Here is an 18565-nt window from a genome sequence, read left to right on the forward strand (position 1 = left end):
AAATTCCATGAGTAACTCAGTTAACAGTCAGTTAACACCCAACTAGTGGAATAATCGTATTATAAAAATCCTTTTTTTTCTGTAAGCTGACCAATGAACACAGTTACCCTTTGAAAGAAGGGCAAGAAGTCAAATTCAGTCCACCGTAAAAATGGCTCAGTTCTACGACAGCTCTGGCACGGAAAGCCGAGAAAATATTCTGTGAATAATTGGAAGAAAAACTAAAGTAGAGTAAGATTTTGCCAAGTCATGGAGTTGCCATCAATGGTGGAGCGTTCCGGAAATCTCCTTGTGGTGCGCAGCTTGTTTAATAATGCGCCGCTGTATCAGACTGCCGCAAGTCATGGAGAGGAGCTGCCATGGGTTAATGGCTTAAATCCCCTGATGGGTGCGGATATTCTGGAGCGTCAACTGGAGCAGTATAGGGTGAGCAGCTCAATGTTTCCGCTGCAGATTCCTGGTTCTGCACCCGTGGGCAGTCCATCGCCAGCCCATTTGGACAAGGAAAACACGGAGAGCAGCTCGCTGCCAGACGGTAATCCAAACTCCAACAACGAGGAGGACCTGCCCCAGTGCAAGATTAGGCGCAACTACAGCTGCAACCAGTGCGCCTTCTTTACCCAGAATCCCCGCAGCCATTTGTCCCATCTGCGCGACGTCCATGGCGAGCGCATTGTGATTAACGAGTGCAAACTGTGCCTCTACGCCTCCCGGCACTTCCAGAAGCTGGTGCGGCACATGAAAATGGTGCACGGCTGCTCCGATGATGGCGGCGCAGTGCCCGGAACCGGTGGCCAACTTCGAGGCAAGCGGAATGTCTCACGGGAGGTGCGCAAGCGTCGGCTGGAGGAGAGCATTGAAGTGCAGGCCACGAGTGGACCCAATCTAAATCCCAGCCTGCTGCGGATGCTCCAGAATGGACCCACACTGGAGCAGCTGAAGGTCGAGCTGCAGCAGCAGGAGCAACAGCTTCTGGCCAGTGTCCAGGCCTACAATCGCCAGCAGGAGATGCTGCAGCTCCAGCAGATCGTCGACGGGCACGACAACCTCTTCTCCATGGCCTACGAATACCAGACCAAGTTGATGCCGCCCAGGCAGACGGAGTCCGCAAAATTGGATCAGAACAACAGTAGCTCGGATTGCGAGGAGGCTGTGAAGAGTCCGTCGCCGGATGCGTTTGAGCTGGCCCCGGGTGCAGGGCATTTCCAGTGCCAGAAGTGCTCGTACAGCACGCCCATCCGGTCCAGATTCAAGAAACACGTCAAGTACCACTCCATGCCGCTGATCAAGTGCAGCTCGTGTGATTTCCACACACCCTACAAATGGAATCTGGACAGGCACACCAAGAACCATGGTGCCCATGGGCATTTCAAGTGCTCGGCCTGTGACTTTAGCACCGACATCAAGCAATCGCTGACCATACATGAGTTGAATCATCATGTGCCCACAATGGGTCACACGATGTCCACCAGACGCCGAGACGTGACCGAGGCTCAGCTGGATCAGCAGCCGAGTGGGTCGGCGTCCAAGAGGCGGGGTCCTCCTGTTACGGCACCGGACTCGCCGCCTTCAGAGTTTCCGGGCATCGTTTGCTCCCACTGCCACAAGCGGGTTGGCAATGCCATCGAGTTGATCAATCACCTTCAAGTGTGTGCTCCCGCCTTGCGGAACACCACTCAACATCTGCAGGCTGCTCTCACCGTGGAGATGGATCCGCAGGATGATGACTTGCCCAGTGCTTCCACAGATCTCAGCTACTGCGGTGTGGAAACAGCTCCTGGCTACGGAGAGGTAAATTTCAGTACATTAATTACAAAAATGATATATGTGTGAAGGTAAGACTAACCACATACCTCTTGTTTAAGGTCACTGATCAGTTCCTGCCCGACGAAGCCGATGAGTCGACGCCGTTGAAGAAGGTTTTCAAGTGCCCCCATTGCACCTTTTGGGCAGCGACTGCCTCGCGTTTCCATGTCCACATCGTTGGTCATCTGAACAGGAAGCCTTTCGAATGCTCCCTGTGCGCCTATCGCTCCAACTGGCGCTGGGACATCACCAAGCACATCCGCCTGAAGGCCATCCGGGATAGGTCCCACAACCAGGCCGAGGTGCTGATGAATGATGAGACCGGAAGGCGCAACTACGCCAAATACAATCAGTATCTGACCTTGATGAAGGTGAGTGCAGAGCATCTGGGCGATTCCAAGGGCATGCGCACGGGTGAGATGATCGTGATGCCGCCGGAGAAGCTGGCCGAGCATCAGCCCATGGAGACGGAGGAGAGCATAGCCGCCAGTCAAGTACCCATTGAAATGGTTGATAGTGCTCTGTCGACCTCGGCTCTGGATTTGAGAAAGCCTCGGGAAGAGCCTTCGGTTGGTGGCAGCAGCAGCATGGACTCAAAAAACACACCACTGGAAGCTGAAGGAACACATTGGCCTATGGATCTGGAAGCATTACAATTTAATTCATCGAACGGCAAGCCAATGACAAGTGGTGGCCTGGTCAAGGATTCACCGCTGGACTTGACCAAGCCAAATACCTTATCTGAGGATGGACGTCAGTCCGATGAACTGACATCCAGTGATGATTCTCAGGACTCCACAGAAAGCGATTAGGTTGGAGTCGGTTAATACGCTTTGCCAGATTTCTTTCATTTACATTTTGTAAAACGAAACCCGAAATTGTTATTCACTTGTCTAACAAACAATTCGAATTTATTAAAACATCTGAGTATTGACTTTGCCGTTTCTATAGTGAGATAAACATGTACTTGTTTAATGGTTAGGTAGCTGTAAGCAGTAGGACTAGATGCCAGCTAAATAAAATAACAATACATGGGTAGTCAATAGTGTGTTAGCATATTGTTAATTTAGCGCGGCTTATGTATTGATGACACTCCTATTCTAAGATCAGATCAGCTAAGCTTTAGTCTCGGACAATAACGTATACTACGAATTTAGATCACGCGCTTTTCACAGCAAACATTCCCGTATGAAAAATAATACTATGCATATCAATACGAACAGCGGCACCAGGAAGCAGACTTCATCTATGCCAAAGGTGCCCAGGATCAGCCACAGATCGAGGCAGAGAAAGCGAGTCTGCAGGAGCCACAACCACAGGCACTAAGCGGTCTGGCACTGCACGCCCTCAAAGTGTGGCGACTGTCCGTCCTCGTCGTCCGGTTGCCGGGATTGCGGCTTGTAGTCTGCCATCTGTACTTCCTCGGCGTTCTTGGGAATCACCACCTGCTGTCTGGGCGGCAGTAGATCCTCCAACATTGCCAGCTGCGCAGGCGTAGCAAAGTCGTTTTCGGGAAACTTAACCTTAAACTTTAAGTAGAGATCTCCGCTGTCGGTGGCTTTGTTGAAAACGGGCATGCCGCCGCCCCGCACCATCTTAATGTGGCCGTGTTGCAGGACTTCGCCCGGATGCGTGCCCAGACAGACGTTCCGTCCATCCAAGTGCTTAAAACAATGGGTGTAGCCGCACAACGCCTCCGTGATATTTATCTCAAGGTCCCGCATGTACAGATTGGCATGTCGGCGCTGAAAGAGTTGATGGTCCAGTTGAGCGATGACTACAATGAGGTCTCCAAACTCGCCGCCTCGCATCTGGTTGCCCTCGTTGGCAAAGGGTACTTTCAGCATGTGCGGGACTCCTCGCTCCACGACCAAATCCCGCTTCATCTTCTCCTCCACGAATCCGCTTCCCTGGCAAGGACTGCACTTCTTGTCCTCCTTGATCGTGAATCCCCGGCCATCACAAGCCGGGCAGGTCTGAAACAAATTTTTTAATATTTAAATGACACATTAGACAGTATCAAAGATATATGCATATATGAAAGCTATAATAAATATTCTTTTATGACAAGCGTTGTTCATATATAAATTTGCATATTTCTCTAGGAGCATAATATTTTAAGGACTGTTCTACATACCGCATCGAATGCGCTTAGACCCATGAAGGTAAAAGCGGCCGCTTGACCCGCTCCGCCACAGGTTTCGCAGCTTTCGCGCGCCTCTTTGGGGCCGCCGTCCCCATTGCACTTGGGGCACAGCTTCTGGCGCTTGTACTCCAGCTTCTTCTTCATGCCGCCAACGTAGATCTCCTCCAGCGTCAGCTCGACCTTGACCACGACCTTGCCCCCGCGCCTGCCTCGCCCCCCGGGCGATACTCGATCGAAGGGGAACCACTGGGCAAAGAACTCGGAGGCATCCGAGAATCCTTCGGCGCCCTCCTGAAGGCCCTTCAATCCGTAACGGTCGTAGATGCGACGCTTCTCGGGATCGGACAGCACTTCGTAGGCGAAGGATATCTCCTTAAACTTGTCTCCAGCATCGGGATTCTTGTCTGGATGGAACTCTTTGGCCAATTTTCGATAGTTCTATTGAAGCATACGAAACAGGGATAACACTAGTTATACCAAACAAATTGAATTGGTTGTTACCTTCTTTATTTCCTCATCGCTTGCATCCGGAGCCACTCCAAGCACTTCGTATAAATTTAAGTTGTCCATTTCCTATTGCACCCCAGCCCCTACAAACTAAACTAGTTGTACATTGTAAGTGTACATTTATTTATTTATTTAATAATATACCTATGACACTGTTTTCAAGTCATTTTGGTTGTCGAGTGTGACCAAGTGCGATCACACAATGTAAACTAGATATAAAAGTACCAAAGTATAAAGTATAAAGGAAATGTTCGTCTATTTAAAAGAACAGTAGAGATTGGAGATGAAAGAATTAAGTCGAATTAAATTTTTCAAAACTACGATATTTGATTAATTTTGGGCCTTGTTTTATTAATATTCCATCAAATAATGATAATAATAAAAACTTTCTTCAAAACATTTAAATCAAATAAAATATTAAAATATTGAATAGGTATACGATTATACTGCAAATTACGTTTACTAGTGACTTGCTTACATGTGTATTTATTTTTATCGCAAAGATCGAATTAAACCTTATTTGATATACATTTTCTATATCCCTGAATATCTATTTTTACAGATGTAAAATAATAGACAAATTAACAGACATAGTGCTCACTGTAACACCACGTAACCACGGAAAACAAAAAAATACCAGAAGTATACTGAAATGAGTCACACTGGAGGTACTTTCCATATGCCAACGCGTTAGTACCTTCCGCGCGTCGAGTCAGGGTCCCACCCGAGAAACTTCCACCAGCGCACATACACACACAGGCGCAGCTACGTGTGCCATCTTGCTTTTTCGTCGGAAAATTTTTCAGAAATTACGCCCGAAAATTACGAAAAAACTGCAACCAAATGGAGTGAAAATTTTTTTAAATTTAAATTTCGTGCAAACACGTGAAATAAAGTCGAGTTTGGTAAAAAATTTGCCGCCAAACGAGCGCTGGAGAATTTTTTCATCAAGCCAAATGGGTGCGAAGCTGACGACGTAAAAATTTTTGTGTGTACCAACGAAAGAGCGCAGAAAACGGACAGGGCGAGAGCGCAAAGCGGAGAGACCGAGAAACACTCGCGCAGGAAGAAGCAGCAACGACAGTTTTCGCTCTGTGAGTCGGTGTGTGTGCGTGTGCGCGCGTGTGCTGGGAAAAATGATGGAAAACTACGAGGAAATTCGCCTGGGCCACATTAAGCCCAAGGATTTGGGCGACCAGGTGTCAGACGCTCCGCAATTCTATCCACCGGCCCAGTTTGATTTTGGCGCCGAAATTCTGGCCACAACGTCGACCGAGGCGGAGACACCAACAACAGCAACCAGCGAACTCTCTGGCAAAGCAAATGGTGAAATCAAAACAAAAACATTGGCTGCCAGGGAAGAACAAGAAGTTGGCGCCAATTCAGAGCAAGACACCAAAACTCCTACAAAGTCGTTGGGCGAGGATGAAGAGGAGGATGAGGAGGACGAAGAGGACGACGAGGAGGAGGACGACGAAGAGGAGGTTACAGGCACGAGCAACGAGGACGAGGATTCCAGCTCGGACTGCTCCTCTTCAGTGGATCCTGACTGGAAGTTGCGCTGGCTGCAAAGGGAGTTCTACACGGGCCGTGTGCCTCGCCAGGTGATTGCCAGCATCATGCCCCATTTCGCCACCGGATTGGCGGCTGACACCGACGACTCCGTGCTGTGGGACTACCTGGCCCACCTGTTGAACGAGCCCAAGCGACGCAACAAGCTGGCCTCGGTGAACACCTTTGACGATGTCATCAGTTTGGTCAAGAAATCGCAAAAGATCATTGTGCTTACGGGAGCCGGGGTATCGGTGTCCTGCGGAATTCCGGATTTCCGCTCCACCAACGGCATTTATGCGCGGTTGGCTCACGATTTTCCCGATCTACCCGATCCGCAGGCCATGTTCGATATCAACTATTTCAAACGGGACCCGCGACCATTCTACAAGTTCGCCCGCGAGATATATCCCGGCGAGTTTCAGCCCTCACCCTGCCATCGGTTTATCAAAATGCTGGAGACCAAGGGCAAGCTTTTGCGCAACTACACGCAGAACATCGACACCTTGGAGCGGGTGGCGGGCATCCAGCGGGTAATCGAGTGCCACGGCTCCTTTTCGACAGCCTCCTGCACCAAGTGCCGATTCAAATGCAACGCCGACGCCCTGCGAGCGGACATCTTTGCCCAGCGGATTCCAGTCTGCCCACAGTGCCAGCCCAACAAGGAGCAGAGCGTGGACGCCTCGGTGGCCGTCACCGAAGAAGAGCTGCGCCAGCTGGTGGAGAATGGCATCATGAAGCCGGACATTGTCTTCTTCGGCGAGGGTAGGTGTCGTTTATGCATTGTGTATAATAACAGACTTTATTTTCAAACAAATCTATTTTTTAAGATGTTAAACAATCTTATGTTTTGTAATAAACATATCATAACAAAACTGTTTGGATTCGTCTCTAATTGCTGTACCGCTGTGTTTTGTTTTATTGCCAACAGGTCTACCGGATGAGTACCACACGGTCATGGCCACCGACAAGGACGTGTGCGATCTGCTGATCGTAATTGGCTCCTCACTGAAGGTGCGCCCCGTGGCCCACATTCCCAGTAGCATCCCGGCCACGGTGCCACAGATCCTCATCAATCGCGAGCAGTTGCATCACTTGAAGTTCGACGTGGAGCTGCTGGGCGACTCCGATGTGATAATAAACCAGATTTGCCACAGGCTGTCTGGAAACGACGACTGCTGGCGGCAGCTGTGCTGCGATGAGTTAGTGCTCAGCGAGAGCAAGGAGCTGTTGCCGCCAGAGCACTATCACCATCATCATGTCAGCCATCACCTTCACCACCACCGCCACTGCAGTCCTGCTGCGGAGATCGAACAGCAATCGCAACTGGACATGGATACACAATCCCTTAAGTCCAATGGTTCAGCAGACTACATTCTGGGCTCGGCTGGCACCTGCTCTGATAGTGGCTTTGAATCCTCCACATTTACGAGTGGAAAACGTTCCACTGCCGCCGATGCGGCAGCTATAGAACGCATCAAAACTGACATACTGGTGGAGCTGAATGAGAGCACTGCCCTGAGCTGCGATCGTTTGGCTGTCGGAGCCCCGCCAACACCGGTTGAAAGCTACCGTCATCTTTCCATCGATTCCTCCAAGGACAGCGGCATCGAGCAGTGCGACAACGAAGCCACCGGTAGATATGTGCGTCCTAGCATATTTGTTCAGGAAACAAAGACAGTGGCACCCAGTTTAACGCCCATTCCTCATCAACGAGGAAAGCGACAAACAGCGGCCGAGCGCCTGCAACCAGGAACATTCTACTCCCACACCAACAACTATTCGTATGTGTTCCCAGGAGCTCAGGTTTTTTGGAACAACGATTACAGCGATGACGACGAAGAGGAGGTAGAGGTAAGAGGCCACAATAGACACGGCGATCTTTTTGGTAACGTGGATGAAGATGAGGATGTCTGTGATCTTAATGCCGTACCATTGTCACCATTGCTTCCGCCTTCGCTGGAGGCCCACATAGTCACCGAGATAGTTAATGGAGCCGACGAACCGCTGCCCAACAGCAGTCCCGGGCAGAAGAGACCCGCCTGCGTAATTGAACAGCAGGCAACAGTTACCCCCACACCCGCAGTTGTGACGGAAACTCCGCCCTTTAAGAAGCGGCGACCTAGCGAAGACAATGAGCAGCAGCAGATCCATTTAGAAAGATCGGAGGAGAGTCCTCCTCCAGGACAGTTAGCAGCTGTGTAAGCGTTTTTGTAGTCTTGCTATTAGTATAGTATTTATTTTAAATGGGATTAAACCAGCCTGTAAACACAACAGAATCAATGTCCACAGAAGCTCCTAAATCGATGCAAAGGCCCATGTTACCAATTTAATTTCCAAGAAACGTAGTGGAATCGGAATCGATATAAATATTACTTTTTACTGGTGTTAAAAGTGTAAACTTTTCTATTCCGGTTTCATAGAATTTCTGAGGAAAGTAACCAGGAGTTAGGACCACTAGTTTATTCAACTAGAGGCTTTACACATTTGCCCCTTGTTGCTTTACACCCACCCCTTACGCCCCCTTCCGTTTTGATATTTTTGCTAAAGCTCTTACTTTATTTATTATCTCTCTTCAAAACGAAACGCTGTAAATGTTAGTATTTTATTATATTAAGTTGTTATTGAGGCCTTTTTAGATAAACAACAAGATTTAAGCGGAAGATTTTAAAATCTAGAAAGCAAGGTTTTTTTGTATTCAAAGAGAATCAGCGCCTCAACTTTAAATCTAGGATTAAGTATAAAATTATCATAAAAATGAAACTACAACCAGATAACAAAACAACACTTCGATTAAGTTAAGAACTAGACACAAACACTTTGTATATAAGCACTCGCCCTTTATTTGTATTGTACATGATCCTTTTTCTACTTGTTTGTGTTATTCCTTTCTTTTTATATTTCTATTGGTTATGGCAACTATTTTCCAACATTAGTACATTCACACACACATCAGATTTGATCGACACTATATATGTGGTCATTCAGGTTAGAGTCCTGCACAAGTTTACGTTGACTATGACGTTGTAACAGCTCCTTTCATAAGCTATGATTCCATTAACTCGTTTCAAACAGCTCAGCTCGAGTAGCTCACAACAATCAATCAAGCTTATATTACTGAGAAAAAAAATGAACGTATACGCTTCCTTAAAATAACTAAAATATTTGAGTTCTTCAGCTTAAGATAGTCCGATATGTTCTTAAAGGCGGATATGAATGCCAACAACAGCGAAATAAAAAAGTATCTTTGTATAAAAATAAAATAAGTTAATTAATTAATAACTTCCCGGCTTATAAATTCTTTAGAAATCCACGAAGGATACCATTTTCGCGACTAATGGCAACAGCCCACTTTTAAGAATAAATTAGACCTTATTTAGTGAAGAATTCACGCTCATTTTTAGAAGTGATCAGAAAAAAAATTTGCGATACATAAACATTAAATATAGTAATAATTATATTTATAAATGTAATAATAGTAAAAATACACCCCGAATTTAATTGATCAGTTTGCATTTTCAACAAGACATTTCGCCACTCCGATTGAGCTACTCGAGCGCAGTGGGCTCAAGTTCGAAGAGCTTATGATTCGATCAAATCGTTTAGCTCATCGCAAAAACCTGGAATCTGAGCTATTTGAATTTAAAATTTTTCTGTCAAGTATACTCGTGAAGGGCTCTAATACAGATATAAATACAAGTTTGTCATTGGTGTGCGTGTTTGAAATGATTAATCAAAAACTAGCATAAATAAATAGCCACCAAACGCAGTGTAAACCTAGCAGTAAGAATTTAGTCTATATGTAATGAAAGTGTATTAATCCAAAATATAAACCAATCTAAACAAAATTTAAATGGCATTTTTACATATAATCTTATGTTACAACCAAAAGTTAGCCACATAATTTTATAGTGCTATCGTTTATGCAGATCAAGTTTGATCTCCACGGAGCCTACGACTATATTATAAAAGGATCGATCGGTTTTCAAGGTATTTAATTTTATACTCTTTTCTTCCTACAATTTATTTTTAAAAGTATGTTGAATATTCTTTAAGTTCAATTAAAATGGAACGACTATGTCCTTTTTTAATGCTGCCAAGCCAATGTCGTCTGTTTTATATGCACCGTCTAGAATCTACATTAGCTTGAAAATATATATATATATCAATATGGGCTTCAAACAGAAGTGGTATTTACACATTCGAATACAGTTTCAGACAAATGTTTAATTGCTCCCAAAATTAACCCAACAACTTGGACAAAAATACATTTTATTTCAATACTTGCAATTTTGAATTCGGTTTTATTAAGTATTTTGACATTAGCTGGTATCTTAGTGTTATCTAAATACATATTCTATTATTAAGGTTGCCTTCTTCAAAAATATGCCTTATTCGTGGTGTCCCTGAAGAGACGTGTGACTTCGGAAAGTTATAAAACGAGGAAGAGAGCGCGATCTGGATTGTGGAGCTTACTTACACACTATGAGCGACTTCCAATCGCTTCGCTTATGACTGAACGATGTATGCTAGACATGCTGCCTAATTTCCTGGGATGGTTTCACGCTCTTGGTTTTATATAAAATCGACATTCGTGAGGCCTATGGTCAGCGTCGGAACTTATTTACAATTAACAAACCTAAGCTGTACAAACCCCATATGTATATCTATATAAATATGTGTGTTGTATGCATCATTTATTTTAACTCTTTCGTTTATAGAAATATGATTGATTTAAAAAAATGTAATTGTCCCCAATTCAATGATCTCTATACAATTGTTGATATAGAACTCTGACTGATATAACATGAGCGTACGGCTACGATCTTCTGTTTACGATATAATCGGTAAAAAAATAACGCGCAGTGAGACTTGAGTTAGTTATACAATTGTATCATGGATTAACCGATCCATTCTAGGCAACGTTTGTGTTTCAATTTTCAGTGCTAACAAAATACTTTAATATGTATATATATATATATTCGTTATATATATCCTACATGCCTAAGCATTAGTATACACGTATAAAAGCGTTTTCATCGGTGACATTCTTCGTTTAGCTTTGAACGAGTTCAAATCCACGCACTATAAAAACGGCGATTTGTTGGTCTTATGTGATCTGGACCTTCCCGGATTAACTTTGCACTTAAGCTGGGCAATAAGGTCGGAGATTTTTAGTGCTGGTCCCACCTTCATGCCCAAAAGTGGCATTATGTCGTCCTTGGTCAGCTGCAGCAGTCGCTTCCCATCGATCTTGTTGCGGCTAAAGGTGTCGCAGTGAGCTGTGCAATCGTTCACGCGCAAGAACTGGGACACGTCATATACGTTCCACGAATCCGGTGCTAACTCCAAGTGCGCCTCACTCGAATCGATGTCGGCCAGACGCGGAATGTATTTATTATTCGTCGCAGAGGAGTTCTAAAGTCACAAACACATTGGAAACGTTATAAGTATAATTGTCATAAGAGGGAACAAGTTTAATTTTAAGGCTGGATGATGGGACGGTTGGATGTGGGTGTGGGTGGGTAGGTTGTGGTTGTTGCAAGTACCAAAAATAACAGTGCGTAAAACTTAGTTATATACAAATGACGTTTTTATACACTTTGTTGTGCAATGATGCAAGGATAGCCTGCCCAATTTAGTTACTATCAAAATATAATAGATTTTTTAATTTTATTCCATAGGCTATTTGCTGACTGATTTTAATATTTGACTTTTTTTTTAAAAATCTAATAGTTAAGTTAAAGGGAATCTTATTATTGTAAAACAGAAAACAGTACTTTTCCTATCACTGAGCTAAATAAATAAATTTGAATTGTTGCAAAATGTATTAAGGATCAAACTTTACAACCACTGTGCCGTATGAACCTTTCATTAAGATGCATGAGCTGGACTTCAGGCGGGCTAGTTGGCGTGCAGGCGGGCTGGGCTGGCTGGCTAGATGGCTCTATGTGGATGACTCTACGCACTATTATTCCGCTAAGTACTCACCGCAATGTAGCTAGTGGCTTTGCGGCCCACAGTTGGTGGCGCAGGAGATTTAGTAGTGGAAGATTTCTTTACCATTTTGTTGCTGCCCGTGGCGAGAGTTACCAGCGAAGCGGAACCACTTCCACAGACAGATCCTGCGATCTGATCACTGGAGGACTGTGTGGTCGACTGCTCGGATATGTGGCTGGTGCTCCCGTCGCCATCTCCATCGCCATCTGCATCGGGATCCTCCTCCTCGCCGTCTTCCTCTGGTTGATTGTTCTCGTAAAAGGCAGCATTGTGATGCTCCGGCTTCAGTTCGAGTTTAATGCTCAGTTTGGGCAAGTGCGGCGTGGTCTTTAGCGCAATTGTACGTGATTTGACTGGAATGAAAGCAGATCATTAACAAAATCTTAGCAAATGTTTGCAATTTAAAAGAGTTTGTGTAAGAAAAGAAACCTTATGTTTTATGCTTCCAATTGTCAGGTGAATAGCTATACAAATATCCAGTCAACCTAAACTTGAGAAACTCACCTGACTGTGTGTTATCGTTTGGCGTCTTGCCCCCGACTGCTCCTTTCTTGGGCTTCCGCTTCCGCTGTATCTTGGCCTTTGGGGCAGGTTTTGGAGCTTGCTGCTGTGCCACCCTCGGCGGTCCCTCCAGCTTATGGTTGACCAATACACACCAGCCAACTGGATATATATCGGCCGATTCGCAGTCCAACCACTGGTCATACTCGTCCGTCCATCCGTCAAAGTGAACCTTAAGCAGGCGACCCACAACACGCGCCACCGTGGCCACACAGACGAGCCGGGGATCCATTAGATCTGCACACTCTAGACTCATGCCCATCACAAATCCGTGGTCGGGCACCACGCGGTGGAAAAGATGCTGGCTTGCGGCCACTGCTCCTGTGTCGCGTAGGTAACCCTCCCAGGTAAACGTATGCGAGTCGTAGCCATTCGGAGGCGTCACCGAAATGCTGTTGGAAGAGCAGAATCCAGCTGGAAAGATGCACGGACTCTTTTCATGGTAGCAGAACCTAAAAAGATAACATCACTTTTAGTTACAATCTTTGGCTTTAGCAGAAGCTTCAAAAGCTCACCAATCCGACCCTGAGGCATCCGGTTGGTAGGAATCAATGCGTATCATCATGTAACCAAATTTGAGAACTGCCATCACGGTGGCCGGACAAATAGAAGAGAGATTGAGTGGGTCCACCGCCTCCAGCTTCATGCCCTCCACAAAGCTGTTGGTCTTGCCGTCACTATAGTATTCGTCGAAGGTGAAGTTCATCTTGAACAGTTCAATGGTGGCGTCGTCCTCATGAACCTCGATCATGGCTTCGCGGCCAGCTGAAATAAATAAATATTTGCATTATTATTACATTAATTTGTTGTTGCTATTTATAAAAAAAGGAATATCAATATTTGTATATGATATACTTTACGCAAAACTAAATAATTTCTTATATGATTCTTGTGTATTAAAAAATAAAATTATAGAAGAAGAAATCTATAAGTATAATACGTATTTAAGCTACTCACCCAGCATGCGCTCCAAATAGTCCTGAGGGGCGGCCAGATTATGACCCACTGTGGTTGCCCAGCCCACTGGATGGATGATGGGCGAATCCTCGTGGCACCAGAAGCCGTCGTCGGAATCGAAGTAGCGCAGAAAGAGGCGCTTGCCCACGATCTTGGTGACGGTGGCCAGACGCACCTGCGAAATGCGATCCTTGTCAACGCACTCGAGATTCAGGCCAAGGCGAAAGCGCGACTGCAGGCTGTCGTTGATTTTGTTGTAGAAATTGGAGGGAAGAGTGCGGGCTCCGGATAGGCGACCGACCAGGAAGTCCTTCCAGTCCTTGTACTTATGCTCGATGGTGCGGGGCGGGATGAGGGGCTTGCCCCGGGTTGCACACCAGCCCACCGAATGCACCTCGGCGTTGCAGAGATTCACCCAAAAGTCATGCGAGTCCGTATCGAATCCCTCGTAGCTCATCAAGGCCTTGTAGCCCTTGATCTCCAGAATGGTGGCCACCCAGAACGAGGTAGGCGTCTGTCCCGGCTGAATAACCTCGATGCTATCGCAGTCGGTGTTCTCCACCTCCACCTTCATGCCCACGCCCAGATTGTCCCATACCTCGCATCCAGGCGCATGGGGAAAACAGGTCACTGGCGCCGCATTGAAGTTCTCCTTGCTGAGGCGGGGCAACCAATCGTACGAGTGTGTGGGATCATACATCCGCCGCCGTATGCTAATGATCTTCTCCATCTGCGGACATGGTGCTGGAAGACGCTCGTACTTGGGTATCTGCGGTAGGTCATCCTGTGGGTAGACATCCTTAAAGAGGCGCAGCGCCTTGGGCGTCGGAGCTGCACTCAAATAGGAGTTGGGTGTGGCCGCTCCCTCCTCGGCGCCTCCAGGAGCAGCAGCATCGCCAACTGCGCCGCCATTCAATGCGGCAATCGTTTCGTCCGCTGCCATTTGTACATTATTGGCAGCTGCATCACCACCTAAGGACATTGGTTCGCCAAAGCTGTTCAACTGGGTAATCTTTGATTGATCCGTGATACGGAAGCGGTAATTGGCATTCTTAATATGCGCCGCCTGCAGATCAAGCTCAATATCCGACTGCGACTGCAGTTGTTCGCCAGCCAAGACCGTTTCGCCGGCATCCGAACTCGCCCCTGCAACTGGGGCACTGGTGCTTGGCTGGCCACCCTCCATCTTGCTATTGAGTACCAACGAATAGAGTTCCCCGCGGGCACAGGCCATGCTGCAAAAGCGCCTCGATTTTGTGTAGAAGGTGTGCTTCACTCCAATGGCTCCACAACGTTTACAGACAGCTGCGGATAAAAAATGAATGATTAGTTCATTTAATAATCCTACTCAATTTTACTGCTAATTTGCCACACAAACCCAAATTCTTTCAAAACAAACTCAAGCCGAAAACTAAATATAATGCAAACTAAAACTTAGAGTAAATCAATTATAGTTTGGAATATATGTACTGTAGAGCGAGTCGATTGTTTTAATATAGCGGGGACGGATATAATAACACTTGGTTTTGCTTAAATTTTACGTTTTCTTCATTTTTTTATTGTTTTTTTTTTTTGCGCAGAGAAAATATATAAAAACTAAATAAATATCGATATGTGTCAAGTCTGAACATTTTACAAATATCTGTGCAATAATAGTCAAGACAAAGTTCTTATACCCCTGCCGATTAAGTTAAAATTTTATATTGTAAAAATAAAACACTATTACCTATAGACTATAAAACAATAAAAAGATGTATCGTCTGAAACGGGTGACTAGATCAAAAAGGTTACTTTGGGTCGTTCTTATAGCAGTTATACGATATTAGTTATCTAAAATTTTAAAACAAAAACCGTATTTGCTGAAGCTCTAAACATTTTTAAGTAGTTTTCATATTTGTCCTATGCTTTAAAGCTGAGAACTTGGCTTGGGACGAGACGGACCTTATTTTATAGGGTCGAAAATGTCTCCATTGCGTTGCAAACCTTTGACCAAAATTATTATATCCTCATCGGTATAAAAACTGTTTAGCTTATATTAAACTTTACTTTAACTTAATCAAAACAAGAGTCATACTAATACGCAGTGTTCGAAACAAAACTGTTTGCCCTCACTTAAATATTATATTCCGCCCCAACACACATTGGTCTCATACAAAATCGATTCACCCTATTGAGGAGCAACCTTACCCATGCCGTCTTTCTGTATGGGAATCACCGATGGGTCAATGTTGCCCTTGTAAGCGATTGGTGTTTTTAGCACCAGTCCCGGCCTGTTCACGGGTTCGATCTTGCGCGTCTTGCGCTGGGAACGCAATGAGGAGGAAGTGGAGGCGCTGCAGCTGGCGGTAGTTGCGGTGGCGTTGGCACCCTTGGCCAGGCTGTATGTGCGCTGCACTTGCTTGCTGGAGCTCGCACAGGGTGCTTCAGTGTTGACCATAATGTTGCCAAAGGCATTGCCGTTGAGAGTGGCCATCGCAGGGGCCAAAGTCGTGCCCAGCAGTTTGTGGTGTAGAAGGCCATCGGCCAGTGGGACCAGCAGATCATGCTCGACTCCGGAGACACCCAAGCCTCCGGGCAACTGGGTCATGCAGGAGGAGGAGGACTGCGAAATGTCCTTGTCCGAGGAGGTCATAAAGTCGGTGCCATCGTACGAATTATTATCCTCGTTCATCATCACAAAGTCATCGATGTTGATGATCTCCTGCTTGGGCTCCAGCCCCGTTCCGCCATCGTCGTAGCCATCATCCAATTGGCCGTACACCTGCTCGTCATCGTCGACAACCGCCTCGCCAACACCCACGCCCATCAGAGCTCCGTCGTGCGCGGCCATGCCCACCATACCGGTATCCACATCGGCATCCATAACCTCGGCATAATTCTGGAAGGCAGCCGCCGCCGCCGACTGCTGAAGCAGTTGCTGCTGCAGACCGCCCATGTGGGCGAATCCGTACAGGTTGTTCGAGTTGGTGGCAATCAGGGTGCCCGGCTGAACACCCAGCGCTGCGGCGGCCGCCGCCGCCTGGCCAGTGAAATCCCCCCCCATCAGGCTCATCATCGGATTCATTTCCTTTTTTTTCAGTTCAGTTGAGCAGGGTGGATTTGGAGATTGGAGGTTGGTTGAGGTTCGATCATTGGTTTTGTGTGTTTTTGTGTCGAGTTTTAAATTGTAACCAATACATAAATCATAGAAAAGAAAGTAGAAGAAATAAGTAAACGAATTCCAATTTTTTAACTGAGACAGGCAAAAATGATAGTTTGTAAATATGGCCAATCCCCAAAAGAGTACATTGTTAAACTTAAGGAACTTGGGTTTGCTTGCAACTCCGATGACTATCAAATATAATGAATGTGACTATATTTAGACTCGTAGCTCTCTTTGTCGTTGATCATTTAATAACAAATTATATTTATTAGTCTTCGAATTGAGAGATTGGCTTGGATTTGGAACTGAACCGTCTGCACTCACCAAAGTGGGCTGATGGGCGGAGAGGTCCTCCATGACAGAGAGTCCAACAGTGGAATGACCCAAAAGATTGGCCGCATCCTCTAGTGTAATTCGCTCCGAGTTGTACTGACTACTCATCCACATCATGCGCAGCTCGGCAGGATTCATTCTGCTGTCGATACTTATCAGAATGTTAAAAACATCTATAAGCGATTTCTTGGATTCTCTTCAGAAAATATGGCTCTTTATTGCGGTGCGTCACATTCCTTAGTTGTATGATAGGATTATAATCGCATTGAAAAATCTCTGAAATAAAGGATTCGTGAGATTAGAAATTTGTTTATAATTATACATTAATACATGTGTTTTGATTTGTGATTTCGCGTCTGTATTTTTGTAAGTTTAATCACATTTAGTAAAGCTCGCAAATCGCGGTACTCTTAAATAGGTGTGTTTTTAATTTTGACATTGCTTGGACTGTTTTTAGATGTTGAGTGTAGACCAAACTTGAAAGACACATTGTATGTAAGTATGTAAGGGATGGGTGCAACAATTAAGCATTTCTTTTAGATATCCAAACAAATCCTTATCAATTTAAAAGTGAGAAATTGAGATACTTGTTATTACAAAAGAATAATCAAATATTCCACATAATTGTTTATGAAAATCCCAAGAGTCCCGGTAAAAGTCCCTGTCATATGGTGCGGAATTCTCCCGACCGATTCCTAGTGTTCCTCGTTGTCCGTTTTGTTTTCCTTTTCCGCTCTTTTTTTTTGTGACTTTTTACACGCAGCTGCTGCGCAAAGAGGAAGGGTAAGGCAATTTGATTAAAGACTTCCGCCGAGGGCTAAATTTCTGGGCAAGTGTTTGCGGCCACCGCCACGCGAAATTGAAGTCTTTTGGCCAATGAACAATACAACAAGATCATTTCCGATTTATCAACATTTTGGTTCCGAGTACACCACTCGCTCGAAAAGTCAATGAAGCGTTTGCGCAGACAACGAACGCGAACACAAAAGAAAACGCACGATGTTGCTGCCCTTGGCTGCAAACTTACACTTTTTTCACGTTTTACGCGTTCGGCTGAAGTTTCAGTCGCTGCTAGCACTTTTTGTGGGCCATTTTAAGACTCTTTTAATGTGTTTAGCGAGGTTTTCGACAGTTTTTTTTGTGAGCTAACTTCTTTAGCATTTGCGCCGAGCAGGGTTGCAATTAATAGCCAGTGTTGCACAATAGAAAATCATATTTTGGCAATTCGCCAGGGCTGCAAGCCTGGGCGCGTTCAGCAGGCAAAAAAAATATCAGATTCGTCACCTATAGGAAAATGAATTATTCATGCCAAATACTAATTTGTTGCACTCTCCTTTTTAGACTAGTCACGTTATTGTCGAATGTGCTTACAATACAGCCGCATCATCAAATGTCAGGGGTATGAGGGAAGGCAGCTGGAATGTGTAGTTAAAGTCTGCAATTTGTAATTTTTTTTTTGGTAAAGTCTAGTAATCAGACCGACGAACAGTTCCTCCAGTGGAATAACTTTGTTATTTCTAGTGTGACCGAAGTTTTGGGAATTCATCGGAACTGTTTGTGCT

General features: G+C 45.4%; 4 protein-coding genes across 6 annotated transcripts; 2 read left to right on the top strand and 2 right to left on the bottom strand.

Annotated features, from left to right (window-relative positions):
• Positions 1 to 3: 3 nt before the first annotated feature.
• Positions 4 to 2740, top strand: LOC108138119. Its single transcript, XM_017260152.2, has 2 exons — positions 4 to 1791; positions 1866 to 2740. The coding sequence occupies exons 1-2, from the start codon at positions 250 to 252 to the stop codon at positions 2616 to 2618; spliced, it is 2295 nt and encodes a 764-aa protein (XP_017115641.1). The 5' UTR covers positions 4 to 249; the 3' UTR covers positions 2619 to 2740.
• Positions 2685 to 4654, bottom strand: LOC108138120 (dnaJ homolog subfamily A member 2). The gene is made up of 3 exons (XM_017260153.2): positions 4454 to 4654; positions 3944 to 4390; positions 2685 to 3782 (listed from the first exon to the last, which is right to left on the bottom strand). The coding sequence occupies exons 1-3, from the start codon at positions 4520 to 4522 to the stop codon at positions 3129 to 3131; spliced, it is 1170 nt and encodes a 389-aa protein (XP_017115642.1). The 5' UTR covers positions 4523 to 4654; the 3' UTR covers positions 2685 to 3128.
• A 550-nt stretch (positions 4655 to 5204) lies between these two features.
• Positions 5205 to 9858, top strand: LOC108138118 (NAD-dependent histone deacetylase sirtuin-1). The gene is made up of 2 exons (XM_017260151.2): positions 5205 to 6775; positions 6942 to 9858. Exons 1-2 carry the CDS (start codon positions 5596 to 5598, stop codon positions 8213 to 8215), a joined length of 2454 nt encoding a protein of 817 aa, XP_017115640.1. The 5' UTR covers positions 5205 to 5595; the 3' UTR covers positions 8216 to 9858.
• Positions 9859 to 10294: 436 nt separating this feature from the next.
• On the bottom strand, positions 10295 to 18197 carry LOC108138117 (polycomb protein Sfmbt). 3 transcript variants are annotated; one of them, XM_017260149.2, is made up of 8 exons: positions 18031 to 18197; positions 16995 to 17279; positions 15716 to 16595; positions 13529 to 14833; positions 13087 to 13336; positions 12515 to 13023; positions 12074 to 12363; positions 10295 to 11428 (listed from the first exon to the last, which is right to left on the bottom strand). In XM_017260149.2, the coding sequence occupies exons 2-8, from the start codon at positions 17139 to 17141 to the stop codon at positions 11096 to 11098; spliced, it is 3714 nt and encodes a 1237-aa protein (XP_017115638.1). In that variant the 5' UTR covers positions 17142 to 17279; positions 18031 to 18197; the 3' UTR covers positions 10295 to 11095. The 3 variants fall into 3 exon arrangements, with proteins under 3 accessions (XP_017115638.1, XP_017115637.1, XP_017115639.1); XM_017260148.2 differs by having other exon boundaries at positions 12002 to 12363; XM_017260150.2 differs by lacking the exons at positions 15716 to 16595; positions 18031 to 18197 and having other exon boundaries at positions 12002 to 12363; positions 16995 to 17098.
• Between the last annotated feature and the right edge of the window lie 368 nt (positions 18198 to 18565).

This window comes from Drosophila elegans, unplaced genomic scaffold (genome assembly GCF_018152505.1).
Source record: "Drosophila elegans isolate 14027-0461.03 unplaced genomic scaffold, ASM1815250v1 contig_814, whole genome shotgun sequence".
Classification (NCBI taxonomy): Eukaryota; Metazoa; Arthropoda; class Insecta; order Diptera; family Drosophilidae; genus Drosophila; species Drosophila elegans.

Excerpts from the sequence above, each read along its gene's own strand:
- LOC108138118 (XM_017260151.2), top strand. The coding sequence starts at position 5,596 with ATGATGGAAAACTACGAGGAAATTCGCCTGGGCCACATTAAGCCCAAG. Across the intron at positions 6,776-6,941 it reads CATTGTCTTCTTCGGCGAGG|GTCTACCGGATGAGTACCAC; the intron begins GTAGGTGTCGTT and ends TATTGCCAACAG.
- LOC108138120 (XM_017260153.2), bottom strand. The coding sequence starts at position 4,522 with ATGGACAACTTAAATTTATACGAAGTGCTTGGAGTGGCTCCGGATGCA. Across the intron at positions 4,391-4,453 it reads GCGATGAGGAAATAAAGAAG|AACTATCGAAAATTGGCCAA; the intron begins GTAACAACCAAT and ends ATGCTTCAATAG. Across the intron at positions 3,783-3,943 it reads GTCTAAGCGCATTCGATGCG|ACCTGCCCGGCTTGTGATGG; the intron begins GTATGTAGAACA and ends AATTTGTTTCAG.
- LOC108138119 (XM_017260152.2), top strand. The coding sequence starts at position 250 with ATGGAGTTGCCATCAATGGTGGAGCGTTCCGGAAATCTCCTTGTGGTG. Across the intron at positions 1,792-1,865 it reads CAGCTCCTGGCTACGGAGAG|GTCACTGATCAGTTCCTGCC; the intron begins GTAAATTTCAGT and ends CTCTTGTTTAAG.
- LOC108138117 (XM_017260148.2), bottom strand. The coding sequence starts at position 17,141 with ATGAATCCTGCCGAGCTGCGCATGATGTGGATGAGTAGTCAGTACAAC. Across the intron at positions 16,596-16,994 it reads CCGCCCATCAGCCCACTTTG|GAAATGAATCCGATGATGAG; the intron begins GTGAGTGCAGAC and ends CTGAAAAAAAAG. Across the intron at positions 12,364-12,514 it reads AAACGATAACACACAGTCAG|TCAAATCACGTACAATTGCG; the intron begins GTGAGTTTCTCA and ends CTTTCATTCCAG.